The sequence below is a fragment of the Perca flavescens genome, chromosome 14 (assembly GCF_004354835.1).
Source record: "Perca flavescens isolate YP-PL-M2 chromosome 14, PFLA_1.0, whole genome shotgun sequence".
NCBI lineage: Eukaryota > Metazoa > Chordata > Actinopteri > Perciformes > Percidae > Perca > Perca flavescens.
In genome coordinates, this window is record NC_041344.1 from 12,639,475 (window position 1) to 12,661,487 (window position 22,013).

A 22,013-nucleotide genomic window follows, 5' to 3' on the forward strand; every position below is an offset into this window, starting at 1 on the left:
CACTGCTGCAATCAAGATGATCGTTATGAATATCTCCTATACACTAGGATGTTGATTGGATCGTTGCAACAACAACAACAGGATTTCAATTATGTTCAAGATCACCCCAAGCATAACACAAATCAGCATCACATACAGAGGTCAGAGCAACAGCTGAGACCCTCACAGATGCATTCCTGCGCAATTAATGCGCAATAAGACCCACGGCCAAATAAAACAGCCTCAGAACGAGCAGTGAAAGGTAAACAAAGCAGCAGCAACAGTGCAGATGTTGATAAGCACCAGGAAACACAGGTGCATTCGCTCCACATTAGGACGTCCTGCCTTCAGTGGGGTCGACCACCCGGCCTATTAGGCCCAAATCACCCGAGTAGTGAAATGCATTGGCTTACCACCTGCAGCATACGCCACTTTATAGAGACTGGGACAGAATTAAATTATTCTTTAGGGATTAAATATGTTTATACTTCTTCCTACTCTTTTTCGTATATGTTAACAGATCGTCAAGTGTTCACAAGTTGTTATTAATTTATTGTCTTGTTATTTGTTGTTATTGATTTGTTTTGATTTAATTTCTTGTCTGCTGTTCTGTTCTTTACATATTCAAAATAAAATCAATCAATCAATCAATCAATCAATTCCACTGCTGCCACGACTGCTTTGCAAAGTCTAAATTAAAAAATCAGCAGATGCTTGACGGCATTGTAATGGACATGAACTTCACTTTTAGAACCCATGGATCCAGTGTTGTTCGTTTATTTTTGAGTGTTTGGTACTTTGTGCTGATTTTGTATTCAGTGTGTCAGAAAATGCTTCTCAGATCCCATGATTTCTTACTCTAAAAAGAGGAATTTTAATTCCAGGCAAATAATTCAAACAGGGAGATAGTGGGATACAATTCATTTCTTTATATATTTGTTTATTTATATATTTCTTTATAATATGATGAATTGTGGCGGTAAAGTGCACATCGCTGTGCTCTTAATTCAATATACAGTGTGATTCATTAGTAGAACGGTTTACTTGTTTATACTGGGGTTATTGAGTAAAACAGTAAATAGCAAGCTGAGGAGACCTACAGTATGTGTCCTTGTGGAGAATTATAGTGCTTCAACAATAAAATAATAGCAACCTCTACTGGTAGACTGCAAACCATACATTGTTTAGGATCCCTCCAAAATGAAAACTGACTTTTTGTCTTTTATTTAACAATGTAAATGACTGAAAAGGAAATATTATTATTATTATTATTACTTCCTGATTAACAACACCTCTTTAGCTGTGACATAATTGTGCGGGAGGGAAGATGAATAATCTTCCTTTTGCCACAGTCTGAAGAAGTGATGGTACTCTTTGTGCTACCACTGTCATCAAAAGTGTTCCAGGTCCCTGCACTCTGCTGTCACATAAAAATACAAGCAGCCTCCGAGGTAATATCCAGCGCTGCTTGGAAATGGTAAATTTGGGGAAAAGCCCCAGGTGGTGCTTTACAAAAAGAAACAGGGTTTGAGGGCTGTCTTGGATGTGACAGATGGACTGTGTGTTTCTAATGTGGCCATTGTTATTATTATAGTATCCAAAACTCTAACAGAGGAGGCACTGAAGATAAAACATCGTCTTTGTCTTCCTTCACTGACACTAAGTCACAACATGTTAGAAAGACTCATATAGGGGTGGCAGTAGCTCAGTCTGTAGGGAGTTGGGTTGGGAACTGGAGGGTCTCTGGACCAAAGTATGGTGGTGGACTGGTAGCTGGAGAGGTGTTAGTTCACCTACTGGGCACTGCCAATGTGCTCTTGAGCAAGGCACCAAACCCCCAACTGCTCAGGGCGCCTGCCCATCAACAGCTGCAGCTCCCTCACTCTGACATCTCTCCATTAGTGCATGTGTGTGTAATTCAGGCCTGTGTGTAATGTGTATAATAATAACAGAGTGAAAACCAATGTTTTCATTGTAACTAAAAAGTAACAAAAGGAAGCTAATGAGTTCTTGTGATTTCTATAGCTGTTTGGTGTATGTGTATTATATAAGAGTGTCTTTTGAATAAAATGCTTTGATTTGACTTAAAGACATTAGACCACATCACGTGCAAAAAGAAGTTTAATCCATGTGTATTTTAGTCCCCAACCTGAGAGCGTGATGAGCCTGTTTGTCCTTGTGGTGGAGCACTAACCCTCCTCTCAGAGCAGAATGGGAAATCACTCTGACTTCGTCTGAAGAGACTTCTTGTGCTGATGCTCCAAGAGTCACTTCCTTTCACCATGACAGACTGACAACAGCTGCAACTTCACGTCCGTGTGCCGAGTTCTATTTATAAATTAGCCTCCTCTGCACACACATAAAATCAATAACTTTTAATTATACATATAAAACAGCACTCAACACCTCTATCAAGGCTCAATGTAGCAAAGCATAAAGTACTGATGTTGATCGTGCTAATGTCAGGATGCATGCTGCTTGAATTGTGATCTCACTCCCAGCTGCATTGCAATTTTAAACCCCTTCATGCGTAAGCAGGAGATCCACGTCTCCTTAAGGTGTCACATTCTTTCCTGGTCAGAAGCGCCTTCTTTCTTTTCTCCCCTCAGATTAAAAGTGTCTCCTTGTATTTGTGATACTCTCTGTTTAATTCCTGGCCATATCTAGTAGATTCTGATAGTGTTATATGAACTCTTAAATAGCTACAACATTGTTCTTGCTTTCTCATTTAAGCATACATGTGAATTATTTCAGTAGTTAAAGTTTCTGGAAATAATAATCAGGGAATATTTTACTTATCCTACTGGTGCTCGGGATGTCCGAAAAATAATATCTGTGATTTTCTTATTTTGTTGTTTTTTCTGCATTGTTGCGGCTCTTGGTAAAAGTTGTGGGCAAATGGTCATCATATAATTTACTCAATTAATTAAAACTTTACTGTCAAACCTGTCAACAGGAAGGACCACTGGTGGAATGTTTAAAGATCATTTACTCAAGTATTGTACTTAAGTACAGCTGAGATACTTGTACTTTACCTGAGTATTTCCATTGGAGGCCACTTTATACTTTTTCTGTACTACATTTATCTGACAGACATATGTACTTACCAAATTAAGATTTTTATTCGAAACACATTACAACAAGCATATATACTGTGATTTATTGTTTTAGATGAAAGTACCCAAAAAGGATATAAAATAATAAAAATATTTAAAATGCTAATGACACAAAACATGCATCTACATCTGCAACACCTGCAACATCGCCACCATAAGCTGGTGGTCATACCAGACCAAGTAAAGCTGTAACACCAAAGCCCGTAACAGTGATGAATTCAAGGGTGTGTTTATTGCTTTTGAGTTCAACCTGTCGCGTGTAAGAGGAGGAATGTGTTATTTCTTTTTTCAGGAGTTACATAGTCTCACTTTAAGACAAGGATCTGAGTACCTCCCCCATCACTGTGAATGACAGCGCTACAGTACACAGAGAGTATGTGGACACAAGATCAGTTCATTATCTCCCAGTATACGCCATCTAAATTTGTGGGGGTGTCCAGAAAAACCACTGAGGTGAATAACTGTCAACACTAAGATGTTATATGACTTTCTAACAGATATATTTGCATTATGCTTGAAGATGTATCAGCTGAAGCTTAAAGGTTAATAAGGGATTATCCCGGATAATACATATTAAGTGTCTTATGGTCTTTGTATCTGTGCACTTGCTAATTAAGCTGAGCACGATGTGGTCTACTGCCCTGTTTACCTCTAGTTAAAAGCTCTGCAATGTGTGATGAAACATGAGTCCGCAGGGGTGACCTGTGTCAGGGAAAGATGATCAGGAGAGTAGCATGGGATGACTGGAATACCTTCCACCGTCGTGTCAGGGTTTGCTCTCCCCATTTTAGAGCTGTAGGTGCGAGCATGAGGGTAGGAAGCAGTAGAGGGAGAAAAAGTCACAGAAAACAAAGATTTAAGCAGAGAGGATATGGATCTGTTCAGGCCAACCAGGCAGCTGTTAAGGAAGATCACTTAGCAGGATTAAATGCGCCTAAATTGACACATTAATACTCATAATTATGTCTGACATACAGGCCAACCAAAGGAAACCATCCACCAACAAGAACATCAGGAAGCTGCGCACTATTAGCAAGGTGTGCAGCCTGACGGGCAGCTGGCAGCAGTGGGTGACGGAGAACGAGAGGAAGCAGGCCAGTGAACCCAGCGGCTGGGCTCCATCTTCGCTGGGAGGACCAGTGGGAGAACCCAAAAAGACATGGGAACCTAAGAAGCCTCCTCCCATTCAGATCCAACCAACAGACGCTTCTCAAAATCACATAATCAGATCTGGAGAGGCTCAAAAGACATTAGCTCCTCACAAGGAGACCAACGATGCCACCAAGACTGAGGAGGTCAAGACCCCAGCTGAGCCACCATCTCGCATCAAAGTAAAGCAAGGGGTAAATCCGGTGACCAGCGGGCTTCAGGAGAAAAGTGCTGGCATCGGGCTCGTGACCGAGAGGATCAAGAAGAAATCTCTGCCATCGGATGAGGAGATTGACCGGCTTCTGAAAAAGAAAAGCTCGCCTACACGCCGCAGAAAATGCTCCAACATGGTATCATCTCTGACCAAAAGCTGGAAGCAGGTGGAGAAAGAGCAGAAGCTTGAAAAAGAGGCAGGAGGACAAGGAGAGGGACGCAGCTGTGGTGGTGAGGAAGACGACAGTGGACGCCATGAGGCAGAGAAGGAGAGGCTGGACACAGAGGATGCTCAAACACACAGGACAAGCTTTTTGAAAGAATCCGAGCAAAACGACTCTGATGGAGAGTCTGAGTCAGCATTGAGGATTAAAAGACCCCCGGTCCCAACGTGAGTATGATCAGTTTGCTTCATTTTGTCGCCGGATGCCAGGCCCATTCCGCTCTCTGTGTGTTGCCGTTCTCAATATCCCTTCACTACGGAACAAAACATCAACCTTTGAGCTAGCGAGCTACACGCTGAAAATGGCAAGTTTTAAAGAAAATTTGGATTGTGCAATAAGGCAGGCCTGCTTGGTTCGTTATGTAAATGGATGGCAAGGATTTAAAGAAAATAGATGTTTACGGCATTTACTAACTGGGATGTTTTGGGACTGGATTGCTATGGAAAGAAGTACACACGGCAATACACTGGTAAAGTCAAATTATGTTTAACCATATATCCAGCTTATTTAAATAGCTCACTTTACTGTATTGTGTGAACAGTTAACTTCATTTATTATTTTATGTGGCGTTTTCTTTTGCAGGGTCTAAATGTTGCACCAAAACAAGTTCCTTCCCGAGATTATTTTGCAGAGCCACCGTCGCTGGTCCGGAATTTAGCACCGCCCAAGACGATTGTGATTGGTTTAAAGAAATGCAGACAACCCAGAGCGTTTTTTTTCTCCTATCCTAGAATGTATGTGTGGCAGACCTTACTCCACAGAGCTGTGGAGAGCTGGCAATTTAAGACTAGTCATGGGGAGAAGGGCAGCTTGATTTGACAGGATGGGCAGAAAGCCAGGACTGTTGAAATATTTGAGATGACTTTATTTGTTGAACGTAATTACACTCCCTTAGTGCACCATGAAGTCACAGAAGAAAACACATTTTCACACAAAGATCGAGTTCCTCTTCCATGACAACCTGAAAAAACACAGTCAAATAAAGATATCAAAGGTTATCTTACAGTATTTTGGTTTCCAACCTTAGCATATTTGGAGAGGCAGGCGACATGGTTGCATGAGTGAACATTTCCTTCTTGTGATAATGAATACTGGTATTACTTTTGTAATTCATGCAGTTTAAAGCACAAAGACAACTTTGATGCAAGATCCATGTGAGGTTTTTTACCTCATTCTGAAACCCATCAATTAGGTCTGCATTGACCCTCAAGACCAAAAATAAAAGGTTCCAACTTCTCACTGTTGACGATTTGGTTCAAAACAGATAGTGTGTTGTATATTTATATTTATTTGTAATGTAATCTGACTTCCCTCCCAGGTACAAAAAGGAAACTTCAGATGCCAACAAGATCAACGCCCTCTCCAAGAAATACAGCACTGTGGGAAACCTCAAGAGCCGCTGGCAGAACTGGGCCTCAGAGCACAACGTTAACCAGAAACTGAACCCCTTCAGTGAATATTTCGACTATGATTACTCCATGTCCCTACGCCTCCAAAAGGGCGAAGAGGGTTACGGTCGCCCCAAGGAGGGAACCAAAACAGCAGAGAGAGCCAAACGTGCTGAGCAACACATCCACCGTGAGATAGCCGACATGTGTTATGTGATCAGGACTATGGCTGATCCAGATCCAGACGGAGAGATCCGCGTCACGTTTGGACAGCTGTTTGACAGATATGTTCGGATCTCTGATAAGGTGGTGGGGATTCTGATGAGAGCCAGGAAACACGGGAAGGTGGCGTTTGAAGGGGAGATGCTGTGGCAAGGCCAGGATGATGAAGTGATCATTACTCTGCTGGTGTGATGTTAACAACTAGGTCAAAGTTGTAATAGAAATCCTCTTACAACTACTTGTGAATTAACCTCTAAGAGCAGGATTTAAAATACAATTTGACCTGGGTCTACTTAGTGGACACTTGTAGAACAATATCAAAGGAATATGGAGATGGTGTGGAGTGGGATTATCCAAAGACTATGTTGCTGCTATTATTGTATTCTTTCTTTCTGTGTGGTGGATATTTGAGTTGTAGCTGTCATGCACATGTTTTGAGAAATCTGCTATCTTTGAAGTTCTAGATTTTGGCTGCTTAAGTTTCCATTCAGTGTTGGTTCTCATGCATGTCTGCTTTGTAATTTCTTTATGGTTTATAGTATGTTAATGAGCAGTGTTGGGAGTAATGTATGGCGTTACAAAAGTAACGCAATTACAGTAATGTATTCCTTTTTGGTGTAACGCAGTAATATAACGCATTACTAATTCAATTTCGGTAATATTATACCCGTTACAATCTCAGTAACGCGAGTTACAACGCATTTTAATGCAACATTTTTTAAGAATTTCCCAACACCGCGAAGCATTTGTTCACAGGAAAAAAAAAAAGCCGTGCGTATTATTTCATAACATCTGTGTCCCAACAGGTGATGGTACGTCAGCTCGGACAGCTGTGTGTCCGAGCAGCTGACAGATTTAAACATGTCGGGAATTAATGTTTAGGTCGTTACACGTAAATCATTGCAGTTTATCAGCCGTGGAGAGTAACTATGCCTGTAGTGGAACTGCTTCGAATGACGACCAAAAACGCTTGTCTTTTACTGTGACCATTTACTGTTCAATATGTTGCTGTCATGAACGGTAATAATTATTACAGTTGCAGTTTTACAAACAAGAAAGTGAGCAACTTAGCTTGACGGACATGTTGCATCTCAGTAAGCTAGCAAGAGTACACAACAGACAACTTCCGTGTAGTCTACTTCAAAATAAAAGCACTTCCTGTGACGGTTCGCAGTAAAACTATATTACTGTTAAAAAAAATAAGGTTGTGGACCTTTTCACATATCAGCTGTAAATCAAGTACTGTAAATAATGTAAATAGTTAGTTTTAATCACACTATAATTGACCATTTCCTTTAGACTGTTTTAAACTAAACAACATGAATTTCTTATTCAAGTGCTTTAAACAAACATTTTACAACAATGCCGTACTTCAATACAACCATAAGATACTTTTAATTGAGTATTTTCATTCTCTCCTACTTGTATATTGTACGTTTTACTTATCTATTTTTTATAGCTTTAGTTACTTTGCATGTCCATATTAATTATACAAAATATTATGAATAATCTATGATGTATCAAAGTGGATAAAGAGGAGACTTTATTGATCCGGTGGTGAAATTCACAAGCTAGCTGCCAAGTCAAATTTCCGCTATTATTTTGGAGAAAGTAACTCAAAAGTAATGCAAAAGTAGTGTAACGCATTACAATTCAGAGACAGTAATATTGCAATATAACTAATTACTCTCAAATGACAGTAACTAGTAATCTATAATGTATTACATTTTGAAAGTAACTTGCCCAACACTGTTAATGAGATACTTAATTTGCCTATGTGTTAATGTACCAAATAACCAGCAGCTTTGCAGTACAGTGCAGCACAGTAATTCAAACACAGATTGGGTTTCATTGCCTGAATACCTGCAGCTCAGCAGTCATTATACTGCACCGGGCACAATGCAGAGAAACAGAGCAGACCACACACTTTTAAATTACATGGCCTGTTAGACTAAGTCTGTAATGATTAATGTAAAGGGGGACTATGACTGTCTGGGGAAAAAGAAAAACGTTTCTTTTCACATCCAGCTTTTTAGTCTTAAGGGGAGTTTGTTGAATCATACAGAAACAATGTTAGCAGATCATTTTAGTGTTTGACAAATAAGGCAAACTGAAGATGCTATTTGTTTTCTTTTTTGAAACAATTTCAGATTTTTCATGTAGGCATTTGCTTGCGCTCTCATTAAAGTGCAGTAAAGCTCTCATAAATCTACAGAATATAGTATAAACTAGATCAACATCAAAGTTAGTAAACTGCAGATTTTGTTCTCACTTGGGGGCAGCAGAAACAAGTTGTGAGCACAACATTGAGATATCACCTTTTAAGTTGACATGGTGAATGTGTTTGTAAACAGTTCCTTATTTACACATCCAGCAAATATGGTGCAATGAATGGTGAATTATAATTCTTTGGGTGTCGTGCTTGTGTCCATCTGATTGTGTCTTTTTTAGCTCTGTTTTTGGTTTCTACCAAATCTTGAACAAAATAGGTGTATGTTTAGCTGCTAAATGCCCCACCATAAACTAGTCTCTAACTGTGTTGTCTGCTATTTGGTGCTGAGCCGGTAGTGTCGCAGTGGGTTTTTAGAGCTTTTCCTCTGAAAACAGCTCCCTGACGCTATGAGAGAGTTGAGAGTGACAATGAGCTGAAACATACTATAAAGCTCTGTAAAGCCAAGGGGAGCTGCAGATTCAGGTGACAATTGTCTGATTCACTCTGCTCACTGTGATATAATTGTTTTCACATTGCCGTTTGGTATTTTGTTATAAGAATGCTTAAAAAGCATCAATATAGTCACATGTATCTCTACATGTGTAGGGGTGTAAATGTTTTTACCATGCTTGTGCAGGCATTCCTGTTTCAGGATATGATTAAAAAAAGTGTGGTGCTTCCTATCTAACCCACATCGATCATGATATTCTGATTTGATCTGATATGAACTGTCTGACATGGCGTTGTGAGTGACCTGTAAGTATAAGTATATGCATTTTAAATAAAACAAATGAAACAATATAAAATTGCTCTTATGAAATAGAAATGTATCTGAATATTTGTCTGCATACACATCATTTTGTAAGGTGTTGTCAGATTCCATGATCCATAAAATACTTCATTCACATATTAACACATTTACAGTGTTCTGCTGTAACACACAATGAATAACATTGGATCATTCATCAATGGATCACAATGGATCATTGATTAAAGAGGGGAGGAAGGGGGCGGGGATCACCAATCATCTGTGATTAAACAGCTGGTTAAAAATATATTTGATGAATTTCCACCTGATGAACTGGTTTCCAGGAGTCCTTACAAACACATGCACAAGAGAAGTAAATGCAGACGAGGTATGCACAGCCCATCGAAAGAATCACATGAACTGGTATTGCCAGTCACACATGTCATGTCAAGATAAAAGAAAAAATGGAAAACACATGTCCAGTAGCGATTAGACTGAGCTTTGTCATTTCTCTGTAAGAATACTGAGCACATGAATTGGTCCCACAAGAATTAATGATGCATTTGCTTTCTTTAGTGGACAGATCGGGTCTCATTTGCTGCAGTTGAATCTGAGGAATGGGACACCTATGGGGACGCAGTATGACCTTCCAATTGACTGAACACCCAGACCAAACTGAATAGACAGAGACTACATATTTGGAATTTCTTGAAGAGGAAAGATAGCACTACTAATTTCCCATCAAGACTCAATAGTTAACTGCATCCAGGAGACAAAGTAAGCTTAGTGTAGCAAAACTTATGAAACAGCTTTTTATTTGTCAGTTTCACATGTTAGTTGTCTACACTGCTTTATTGTAACTAGAGTCACACAATTTGATCAACAATGACATAAGCAATCCTTTCTAAGATTATGTTTTGGGCTTTTATGGCCTTTGATTTACAATTCAATTTCAATTCAATTCAATGTTATTTATAGTATCAAATCATAACATAGGTTATCTCGAGACACTTTACAAATAGAGTAGGTCTAGACCACACTCTATAATTTACAAAGCCCCAACAATTACAACAATTACAGTAATTCCCTCAAGAGCAAGCAGTTTGACAGTGGTGAGGAAAAACTCCCTCTTGGGAAGAAACATCGGACAGACCCAGGCTCTTGGTAGGCGGTGTCTGACGGGCCGGTTGGGGGTGTGATGAACAGTGGCAATAGTAGTCACATTAATAATGGAACAGTGACTGGGTGTAGCGGGAAGGTGCAGGGTTCAGCAGGAAGCAGCATGACATTGCAGGGCACCACTGAGCTCGGCAGGGAGTGCGGCGACAGCTGGAACCAGGATCTTGGTGCCAATGTTCTCCAAGGAAATACGCTGGGGGAAAAAACATAAGGACTCCGGGGAGTAAACTTCCCAGAAGCTAGGATTAGTAACAAGCATTTCTGGGACAGGATACTCACAAATAGTAATAGTAATAGTAATAGAAAGGGAGAGGAGAGAGCAGCTCAATGTGTCAAAGGAAGGAAGTCCCCCGGCAGTCTAGAACTATAACAGCTTAACTAAGAGAGACAGGTCATAAGGAGAGGTAGCTTTTTCGGGCTTAGAACTCTCCCCCCTGCCGGATCGGGCTTGGCTGGCCTGCCTCCCTCTACTTTGTTATGTATTATTAATCTAACAATTATGAAGAGAAGCAGGTGGGCCAGTTAGGTGAACACTGCAACTCCTCACTCCCTAACTATAAGCTTTATCAAATAAAAGAGTTTTAAGTTCATTCTTGAAAGCGATTACAGTTTCTGCCCCCCGAACCCAGATCGGGAGCTGGTTCCATAGGAGAGGAGCCTGATAACTGAAGGCTCTGGCTCCCATTCTACTTTTAGAGACTCTAGGTACCACCAGTAACTCTGCATTCTGGGAGCGCAGTGCTCTAGTGGGACAATAGGGTATTAGGAGCTCTTCTAGATATGATGGTGCTAGACCATTTAGAGCTTTGTAGGTCAAGAGAAGGATTTTAAACTCAATCCTGGATTCAACAGGAAGCCAGCGCAGAGAAGCTAATACAGGAGAAATATGATCTCTTTTCTTAGTTCTTGTGAGAACACGCGCTGCAGCATTTACAGGATAGCTTGATGTCAGGAAAGGGGAGAGAGAGAGAGAGAGTGGCCACGGTCTAGTTCGGACACGGGCCGCTGTCAAGGACTCACACTCTACTGGGTGAGCTAGAGGTCGCCCCAAGCAATCCTTTTTAATTTAGCGATAATTGTGCAGCTGTAAATATGATTGTTGTTAAGCATCAGAAAATGGCTGTGAGAATTTTTTAAAACAATTACAGTAATTTTGATGGAGAAGAACAGATAAGGCCACAGGTAAATGCAGTTTTCAAAAAGGGTTTTCAAATGGTTTATGTGGTAGGCAATGCATTTCCATTCATTCTCTGTTATGTTTCAAGGATACACACTATTGTCACGGTAACTCATGCTGAACACCTTACCTGGTCGGGAGCAGGTTAAGTTGGAGATCAGAGATCAACCGGTGTAAAAGCACCGCCTACTGACCGATCAATAGGTTGATTGATAACGGCATCACCGTTCTTAAAGAAGATCAGGCGGAGCTCGGTGCAGAGAGAGAGAGGGAGAGAGGGGTGCGCTCATAAAAGTTAAAACATTTAGAGACCAACAACCCCGTTAATATGGGTATTTTTATGAAATATAGCCTATATATTTTAATGGGAGGGAATTACATATCGGCTTCTTGAGCCGTGTGTTGCCAATGCGCACATCGGTTTGAATTATGTTTTTATATTTTTTATTTGCTCTCACGATCGCTTCCCACTGCCAGGGTTGCAACTGAAATAGTAGGCTACAGCAAAGACAGTTTATGGAAAGCCCAAGTGTAATTATGGCCAGATCTTGTTCTGCCTGATGGGGAAGTGATATTGGAGTTGTGATTTAAACATCTACAGCATCGGCTATTTATTTATTTTTTTGCCAGCTTTCCTTCCTGTTTTAGGAAGCAGCGACTGTTTTGCGTTTTCCCTGGAAAATCGAGTCTGTGTCCTTTATGTTTATGTAGAATTATAATTTGCTCTTCTTATATATAACATGCGGCTCTGGTAGATGTTTGCGATTGGTCGTGGTGCGCAAACACCGCCTCTTTTATGTGAACGCGCGCGTCTCTAGATTGGACAAACCTGGGTTGAATGAACTAGTTGATAACCACCATCGTGACACCGGTTATCCGGGACCGCAGTTGTTAGGGTTAGTAAAGCCGGATTACTGAAAGAAATCCAGGCCATGTTGATCTTGCTTCGTAGTACAGGCCTCTGATGTGTTTCACATCAGCCCTCATGTGACCTGTTCCTCGTTACCATCCTTGTTGCCTTATGTATTTAGTCTGTGTGGTCCCTTTGTCTGTTGTCAGTTTGTCAACTCTCCTGTGTAAAACGGAATATGAACACACACACACACACACACACACACACACACAAGGAAGCACACATACTTACGTACTGTACGTGATGTTTATCAATCAAAGTCAGAGAAACTCCTCAGACAGGCTGAGCAGACCTTATAACAAAAGAAGATACCAGAACACAGACGTGCATACCGACAGACACGCCTGTTCTGCACAACACAGAAGAATTATGCTTAAAACAACAAGACTTCCTCATTGTGTCACTTACAGAACATTATCTTTTTATCACTCCAGGATATCAGTTATGAAAATGTCACACTCAAATACCATGACACAGGCAGGCATGTAAGTAGGCTTGGCCCTGTGGGACAGTTGCTTTGTGTATCTGTTTACTACCTGCAATACCTGTGCGGGATGTCTCCCATTGGAGATATTTTATCCTTGACTAACTTGCAGATGCTGCACATACTTCCTCCTTTTGCTCTCTTCCACTTTAACTTTAATGTAATGGCATTATGACAAGGTTACATTGATTTTGTTCTTTGATACACCTCATATGCACGCTCACATGTCATTATCAGCAATATCACACATAAACATATAACAATAATGTCACACAATAAAGAAGGTTTACAGACAGGAAGAAACATTGCATGTTCAATTGACACACAGAGTAGGTGTGTCATATTGAAAGTGCTCAGTTCAATTAGCATACCAATGAGGATTTACAGGTCTTTTCTGTGGCTGTCAAAACCTGATAATTATGGTAAGCACATTTTGACACAGTCATTGACACAGTTATTGTAAAAAAATAAGCTGTTTTATTGCTTGCACCATGGAGTGCAAAAAGCATGGAGCATCCACAAAGTTGAATCTGTGGATGAGGGGAACCTCCAGTTGATGGCAGACAGGTTGTATGGCTTTACATTCTGCCCTGTGGACACACAAACCTATGCATTCTTTTTATGTTAGATTATTTTTTGGGACTTTTCCAGCTTTAATTTCACAGGACAGCTAGGTGAGAAAGGGGAGAGTGAGGGGGAAGACATGCAGGAAATTGTCACAGATTAGATTCGAATCCTAGACCTCTGCGTCGAGGCATAAACCTCTCCGTATATGTGCGCCTGCTCTACCCACTGAACCAACCCGGCCACACGCCAACGCATTGGTGCTGGTATGTGTGTGTGCATGCGTGTGGTTTTCTTGCATTTTCTTCTCTGTACATGTTAGGCCTACTAGTTGTTGCATGTATTTTATCTTTATTTTGAATCTAAGTGTAATTAAATGAAATGTGCTGTATAAATAAAATGATCATTCCTTAGGATCCTAGGAATATTTGTGTGCTTTATAACGGGGATTTTCCATTAGGGCACGCACAAACACACACACACACACACATACACACAGAGAGAGAGAGAGAGAGAGAGAGAGAGAGAGAGAGAGAGAGAGAGAGAGAGAGAGAGAGAGAGAGAGAGAGAGAGAGAGAGATGCTGTCAAACTGCCTTCTCTGCAAAACTGATTAAACTTGCTTTTCACTCATATCCCAGATAGCGCTGCGCCTACACTTCCCAGAATCCATTGAGGCGCAGCAGCTGTGCGCTCCGGCTTGCCCGCAGCAAAGTGATGATAACACGCCAAACAAGGTACAATGAGAGAGCGCTGACTTTTACATTTCGCATGCTCCCTTGCGAGTGATGCCCAGATCTGTGGAGTAGCACTATGGCTGTCGAAGGTAAGGCGCTTCACCCTCCTGTGCTGTCCACGATGGCACTTCCGTTTTTGTGTTCGTTTCAAAGATAACCGACAATTGTAGTTCAGTTGCCGTGATAATGGGAGCTGTATGGTGTGTGCATGTCTCAACCCAGACACAGTCGAGTCACCTGTGAAAGCCTGTGATTGGGTGATGTTGCAGCCTCTGCTCTCTCCGCATTACACTGTCATCTTGTCTTATAATTACACTGTACAGTTGAAACGATATAGGCTGCCGCTGTGATTCACTGTGATGGTACATGATCTCACACCATAAAGACTCGTGTTAACGCGCAGCCTCTTTCTGCATTTAAATATTGCTACTGTGTGTGCGGCGCGCCTGGTCGTAAACTCTGCGATTGGAGACGATCACTGGTTAACAGGTCTGTGACCCAGGAGCGTCCAGTTCTTTTGCATAATCATCTCCGTTGTGCACTCTGTCTTCTCTGGAGGACACTGGAGCAATGCAGTGCTGAGGGTCTATTTATTGATAATTTGTCTTGTAGGTAATATTTACCGGGCTTTTCTGTGTTGTGCGCTAAGCTTGTTCCACAAGACCATCCCGGGTTCAGGCTGCTCATCTGGCAGCAGGTGGTGCGACATTGTGGACCGGGGAAGTCACGCACATCTCTCCGTGATTGTCAGTAAATAATTATATATGGTATAAGGTGCTCACTCCGGACATTGTAGGTGGTAAAAGTGACTGTCAGGGATGCTCGGCCAATCTCCTCACCTTATCGGGGGCATCTTGTGGATCCAGAATCCAATGAGAGGTATGTTGGAGGAGGGGGTGTCACATGCATGCAGGGGGACTAGCTCTCTCCCCTCAAAGGCTTTTTCAGTCCAGTGTGTGTCCATGCAGTTATGATTGGAATGAGGCTGTGGCACTCCTGCATACCTGTCCTAGATCAGGTTATTCATCTCTGACAGCCATTACAGGAAATTTTATACACATTTCCCACACGTTGTGCTGTTTGACCTGAACCCGTCTCTCCTGTTCCTCTTCTGAGATTTATAAAAGTGGGCTGTAGACTGTCATGTTGTGTTTGCTAGTCAATATACTAGTGCTGGCATAGATAGCACAGATTAAAGCTGTATGCAGAGCATTATTGTTGTTCTGCTCTATGACTTCTCATGTTTTCCCATGTTAAGGACCCACAAGTATGCGTGTAAAACACCTCAAACTGTTGTTTTGCACATTTTTATTCGGGGTCTCTGTCTCCTGATATGTATTGGATTTTTTCTGAAGCTGCCTGCAGATGAACACTTTGTAGCAGAGCTGAATGCTTTATCCGTTATCCAGTTTCATCCATTTCTTCATCCCTTTCTCATCTTTTTTTTTTTTTTTTTTTTTGTTCAGGCTAACCCATGAATAAAATCAGTGGGTTCATATTTTAAAAGTATCTCTTTGTTAGATACAATAGTTATGGAGAAACATACTTCATCCTCTCCACAACCATGAAATTCAAAAAATATGATACAACTTTAGCATTTTCATTACAACTTAACTATTTTACATACAGAAAAATCTCAAAACTATTACTGTAAGATACCAGCGATAGTGTAATGCACAAATGCCATTTTAGCAGTACAATACAATTATTGAAAGCTTTTTTTTTCTTTTGTCATTTTTGCAGAAATGCACCCACTAAGCGTGAAATAAAGCAATACAATTCGTGACTTGAGCAGTTTGAGGAGCTACTATATATATATATATATATATATATATATATATATATATATATATGACAACTCCGTGCATTCAATCATGATTCACTGACTTGTGTCATTAAGAGAGATGAGTGATATCCCTATCCCCTGAAGCCTGCCAGAATTGGGGAGAAAAACTGCACTTCTAAACACACAAGGTGATCATATTTAGCTAGAGCAGCCAAAACATCCTATACAGCCCACTACTGTGGCTGAAATACAATACTTTAAAATGCTTTCTCTTTGAAGACTGTGATGATAGTGCTCATGCCTCTCAGAGAAAAGTAACTCCGATAGGATTCAGTGGTGGAATTTACATTAACGTAATGTCAATCTAATAATGAAGGACTGTACGTAGAGGTACTTGTACTTGATCATTTTCATTTTCTGCTACTTTAAACTTCTAGGCCACTACATTTCACATTACCTTCCAGATTTAGATTTTACATTAAAAAGCCAACACTACATTAGAATGTTGGCTTGTGACTTTTTCCCCCTCGTCATGTATTAGATGTCTGTAAGTTGGTAGCAGCTTCACCAATGAAACTCTCATCTCACGACCCCTCAGATTTATTTTGTGATGTTTGAGGAACAACACTATTGATAGCCTAATAATGTCATATTTACTAATATTTCAATCACACGGGCCATTTTTCAGCAAAACCATTTTTTTTTACTTTTGACATTTTAAGTATATTTACTGCTAATAGTTCTTTACTTTAAGGAGGATTTTGAATGAAAGACCTTTATGCACCGATCCAATACTGATATTGGATATTGGGCCAATACTGACTCAAATAGCTGGATCAAGTATCGTTAACAATGGGGCCGATCTATTTGGTCAATTCTAATACATTCTATGTTTATATACTATAAACATTATATACTGGAAAGCCCAGGTATCGGTGTCAAGAAAAAGTCAGATTGGTGCATTCCTACTTTTAGTTGAATATTTTTACTTTGTTGTATTTGTTGTACTTACTGGAGTAAAGGATTTGAATATTGTTCAAAACTTCTTTATCATCATTTAAATTTATGATTTAGATTTTGTTCTGAAATCGAGAAGTTCATTGAAAGGAAATTAATGAGAATTAAATTGGCCTATATAAGCATGTGAAATGTCCTATTTTTGTTGTGTTCCTATCCCCTTCCCTCTAAGATGACACTTACTGATTGGTTTCCAATGTGCAAACTAATCTCCATCTCTAAATTTCCTACAATTAGCTAGAAAAAAAAGTTTTTTTTTTGTAGTTTGGCTCTAATTAAAACTGGTTGTGTTTATTTCTCTGCGGTGCAAGCAAAGCTCTCCCAGTGGATCGGACCAAGTTCCCTGCAGCACCATCGCTTTCGTTGGGGAGAGAAATCAACAACTATGCAGTGTCACTGTTTTCTGTTCCAGTGCTCTACCAACCCCTCTAAGACAAGAGAATATAGGTCATGAATTTAATAATTTATAACACATGAGAAGACAATAAGCTCTTTGAGAAACAAGCATACTTGGAGAGTGCCTTTTGCTGTTTGAGCGTTACTTTGGAAGGCACTTTCACACGCTGTGTTTGGCAAATTCAGTCTGTGCAAGACAACACAAAACTCCACAAATGTACTGATAGTCTTTAATGCTGACAAGTGGCTCGATTGACAATCTAGAGAAAGGCTTAATCAGCTTTCATATAGTGTGAATGTTCGTAATAGCTGCTATTAGTTCAGACTCAACTTCATGATCTGTTTATTGCTTCTTTGTTCGAGCATCTTTTTGTTGCTTGCAAAAAATAAAACCCCCATTGCATGTTCTTTTAATGTCTAGCCAGGAAATGAAGTGCTTGAAGAATATGTTGTGCTGGAGTGTCAGAAAATGTGTGACTCTCCCTGACACATTTCTTTTACCCGCAAGAGGTGTGAGACAAGAGTCTTGGAGATTGTTACATCATGTTGGGCAGTTATTCTGATGCCCTCTTTTAGACGGTTTACGTTGGTGAAGGTGTATAGCTTTAATCAAACCTCCTTATGCATTCATGTACCATCACATGCAGCTGTACTTGTGCTTGGAAAACCCAACTCATCACAGATACAAATACAGCTTCATAATTGTGCTAATAAGGCACAGCAGTTGCACTCCATATTGGACAAAAGGCCCCTGGTGACGAAGCTGTAGATCATCCTGCCTCAAGTCCTCAGCACAGTTGGAGACATTATAGTCTCATGTATTGTTGCCTCATAACAGCTGATATAAATGACTTAATGACTTATTTATTGATATATATATATATATATATATATATATATATATATATATATATATATATATATATATATATATATATATATATATATATATATATTATCTATCTATCTATCTATCTATCTATCTATCTATAAATAAGTCATTAAGTCATATATATATATATATATATATATATATATATATATATATATATATATATATATATATATATATATATATATATACATATACATACACACACACACACACACACACACACACACACACACACACACACACACACACACACAGACAGACAGACAAACAAACAGAGGGCCAGGTTATACTAGAAAATAACAAAAGTGTTTACAGCTGTTTTGGACGGCCGCACTCGACAGCGGAGTGAAAAGCTGGCCATCATACAGTCTCTCCTTAAAAGCATACAGTGTTGTACTCAGTTCTAAACATAAAAAGTGACAGAAATTGTTGTGTAAAAAAGTTGCAGAGAGAACCTTAAAACCCTGGCTCTTTTCTCACCACCACGCAGCGGCCGTGAAGTGGTTTTGAATGTCGGATTTTCCGTTTTGGAAAGTTACAGAAGTTATTGGACAGTTGGCAGCCTAGAGACAAACAGGACAGAGAAGGGGCTATAACATGCAACAAAGGTCCCTGGTGGAATATGACCAGTAATGTGGTGGCTGTATTTTATTTATTAAATGTTTACTTTTTTGGGACAAGTATGTTGCATAAACCTGTATGTATGGAATGCGTCTGAAACCACCCGGTCACCAGTACACAGTGTTATTTTCAGTCTGAATGCATGCTTATGTAATTTGTATGTCATATTTGGCTGGTTATAAAACGGCTACATGACCTGAGGGCAATAATGAAGAGCTAGGTTTCTTATAAGCACACATAAGCATGTGACAGAAGCATGTGTATATGGATGTAGATATGCAAACACATAGAAAAAGCTAAGAACTGGACCCCCATGTTAAACCACAGCAGTGTTTACCCCCGTGGCAGAGGTAGTTCATTTCACTCTGTCTCTCTCTCTAGCCTCCTTGATATGTCCTGCCCTGCTCTGCCTGCATGTGCACCCATTCAGAAAACTCATTTCAAATCCATCTCCGGGATCTGGCCCACGAATAGAATTAGTAGAATAAACATGTTTATTTGAGTTGGTGGAATAGGATTACATCTTAGTCAGGCTGATCAGGAGTTGCTACGGTGAGGTAGCATCTCACCTCTTTACTCAGCAGGAATGGGATTAAGATGACAGAAGATGTAGCAAATGTCATTGGAGAGTGGTGTTGTGTAATCGTCCCTTGGGTGGACCTAAAGCCATCTTTGATGCACCATACTAAAGTGTTGCTGCCTGGAATTTAGACCAAAGGCTAAGCAGATAATAAAAATAGAAAATAAAAAAAGAAAAGTTGTCATGTAGCAATGCCAGCATTTGCATATTAGACTTTGACTCTCATCAACATACTTACGGTATTTGCATCTGCTACCTTGTACCTGAAGAGAATCTGTCAGGGGTTTACTCATTACAATTCTATTCGGATCTGTCTCAGGCCTGAGTGCTTCAGCTGGCTCAGCTTGCATCACTGTGTCTGTGAATGTCAGCTGGAGAGAAAAGAAGGAAAGGTTAAGCCAATAGAGTCTGGTACTCTGGTGCATAAACCTGACAGACTATTTGATTTCAAACAACTCAACGTAGTTTATTTTCACCTGGTTTAACCAGAATTTGTGTGAACGTGCATATGTGAAAGGCAACATCTATCAACCATTGAACACAAGGCACAATAAATCTAATGTTGACCCTATAACTTGAGTAGTTTTTGTCACTTCTATTGTATGAGTTTCTATAAAAGGATCAAAGTAGCCTTTTTAAATGGAATTCAATAATTTAAACTGTGCTTTTCCTACTGTGACGTGATGTGAAAATGTCCTTTGTGAAACATATTAGGTAATTGGCAACAATTTTGATTAACAATTGAAATTTATTTTCAAAAATGCAAACAAATTCTCTTGGTTTTAGCTTTTCATATATGAATATTTGCTGATTTTTGTGTTCTATCATTGGAAATGGAATAACTTTTGGTGGACAAAGCAAGACACTTGAAGACTTCACATTGGACTCTGGGAAATTGTAATAGTTATTTTTCACTATCTAACTACCAGATGATGAGTTGCTTAATTGAGTAAAATAATCAGTAGATTAATATTGAAAATAGTCCGTTGCAGCTCTACAAAGAAGTACTTAAACAAAAGGCATAAACAAAATTCTGATGTCCTGACAACCCTTGACCTATGGTGTTGCAAGGCAGTGTGACATTTTGGGAACTATGCCTATTAAGGGTCTGTCTTCTTTCTGAGAGTTAGATGAGATACCAGTCTCATACAGTATCTGTCTGTTAAACATAAAGCTACAGCTAGCAGCCAGTTAGCTTAGCTTAGCACATAGACTGAAAACAGGGGGAAACCGCTAGCCCCCTTAAAACGTCTTTTTGCACGTACATTTTTGTACAGCTCAAACAAACAAGATATAATATGTGGTGTGATCTTAAGATATGCTTGTAGGTGGATTTTGTTGCCTTTGGACAAGCAAGGCTAACAGTTTCTAGTCTTTATGCTAAGCTAACTGTGCTGCTAGCTTTAACTTCATTTTAGCCTACAGAAACGAGAGAGGTATCAAACTTCTAATCTAACTCTCAGCAAGAAAGCAAATAAACTTATTTTCCCAAAATGCCTATTTCAAAACTATTCTATATTCCTAGTTCTTCAATGGAGAACAATAGGTAGAACTTATTGAAGGGGCCGGTCCAAGTAAGTTTGGTTCTGGTATGGTATTGGTTCTGGAGGAAAAAAACTTTTGTAGTTGAGAGCAGAACTACATTAAGATTTAAAAAAAAAAAAAAAAAAAAAATATATATATATATATATATATATATATATATAAAAATTCACTTCCATAACCACAGCCCATAATACTGACTACAGCCCAGTGCAGAAGAATAATTCAATTTAAAAGCGCCAGTGTTGCGAATCGTAGTTATTTTCATATTCATGTCACACCTGCACTAAGACTTCTCACTGTATTCAAATGTCACCTGTAGCCTCAGGATGCTTTGTGCTACAGCTCAATCAACTTGAAATAAAAGCCATTTGCCATTTTTGCACTTGGTACACTTGCACATACTGAGGCAGATTCACAGTGATCAAAGAGGGAAAAGGTGCAGATTTTCCACATTTAGATCTGATGAATATGCAGATGAGTGAAGGCAAAATGATAAGAGGAGTTTAGATTTGTGTTGTCTTTGTTTTATAAAAATCCTCTACAGCGTCCGACCTCTATTTAGGACTATGTTTTAATGCTCTGCAACATTAACCTGGCTGACACTGCAGGTCCTTGTCTGTGTTACCAAACAGGACAGAACAAAATCTTCAGTACACAGTACCACAACCTTCATGACATATGAGCATGATGCAAATTAAACTCTGGGGGAAAGAGATTAATATTGCTGAATACCCCAGTTGTTCATTGATCACTTCACAATTGTAAAACCCTTCTAACCTTCCGTGCACATCTCTTCTCCCTCACAAACGTCGACCTTTGTGGTTTTTGTGAAATACTCTGCATCATTTGGCACCCCGTTGTGTCGTGTGC

At 39.8% G+C, this 22,013-nt stretch overlaps 2 protein-coding genes across 4 annotated transcripts in view; both read left to right on the forward strand.

Moving 5' to 3' along the window:
* The first annotated feature begins 3,929 nt into the window (after window positions 1-3,929).
* Window positions 3,930-6,893, forward strand: abrab (actin binding Rho activating protein b). Its single transcript, XM_028598223.1, has 2 exons — window positions 3,930-4,848; window positions 6,000-6,893. Exons 1-2 carry the CDS (start codon window positions 4,058-4,060, stop codon window positions 6,481-6,483), a joined length of 1,275 nt encoding a protein of 424 aa, XP_028454024.1. The 5' UTR covers window positions 3,930-4,057; the 3' UTR covers window positions 6,484-6,893.
* Window positions 6,894-14,208: 7,315 nt separating this feature from the next.
* Window positions 14,209-22,013, forward strand: part of samd12 (sterile alpha motif domain containing 12) — a 107,570-nt gene continuing 99,765 nt past the window's right edge. The window contains exon 1 of one of the 3 annotated variants that reach the window (XM_028597832.1): window positions 14,209-14,303. Coding sequence is in view for 2 of the 3 variants with exons in the window: in XM_028597830.1 (XP_028453631.1) it covers window positions 15,122-15,182 (61 nt within the window). In the remaining variant the exon portion in view is untranslated. The other 2 variants (XM_028597831.1, XM_028597830.1) reach the window with 2 other exon arrangements.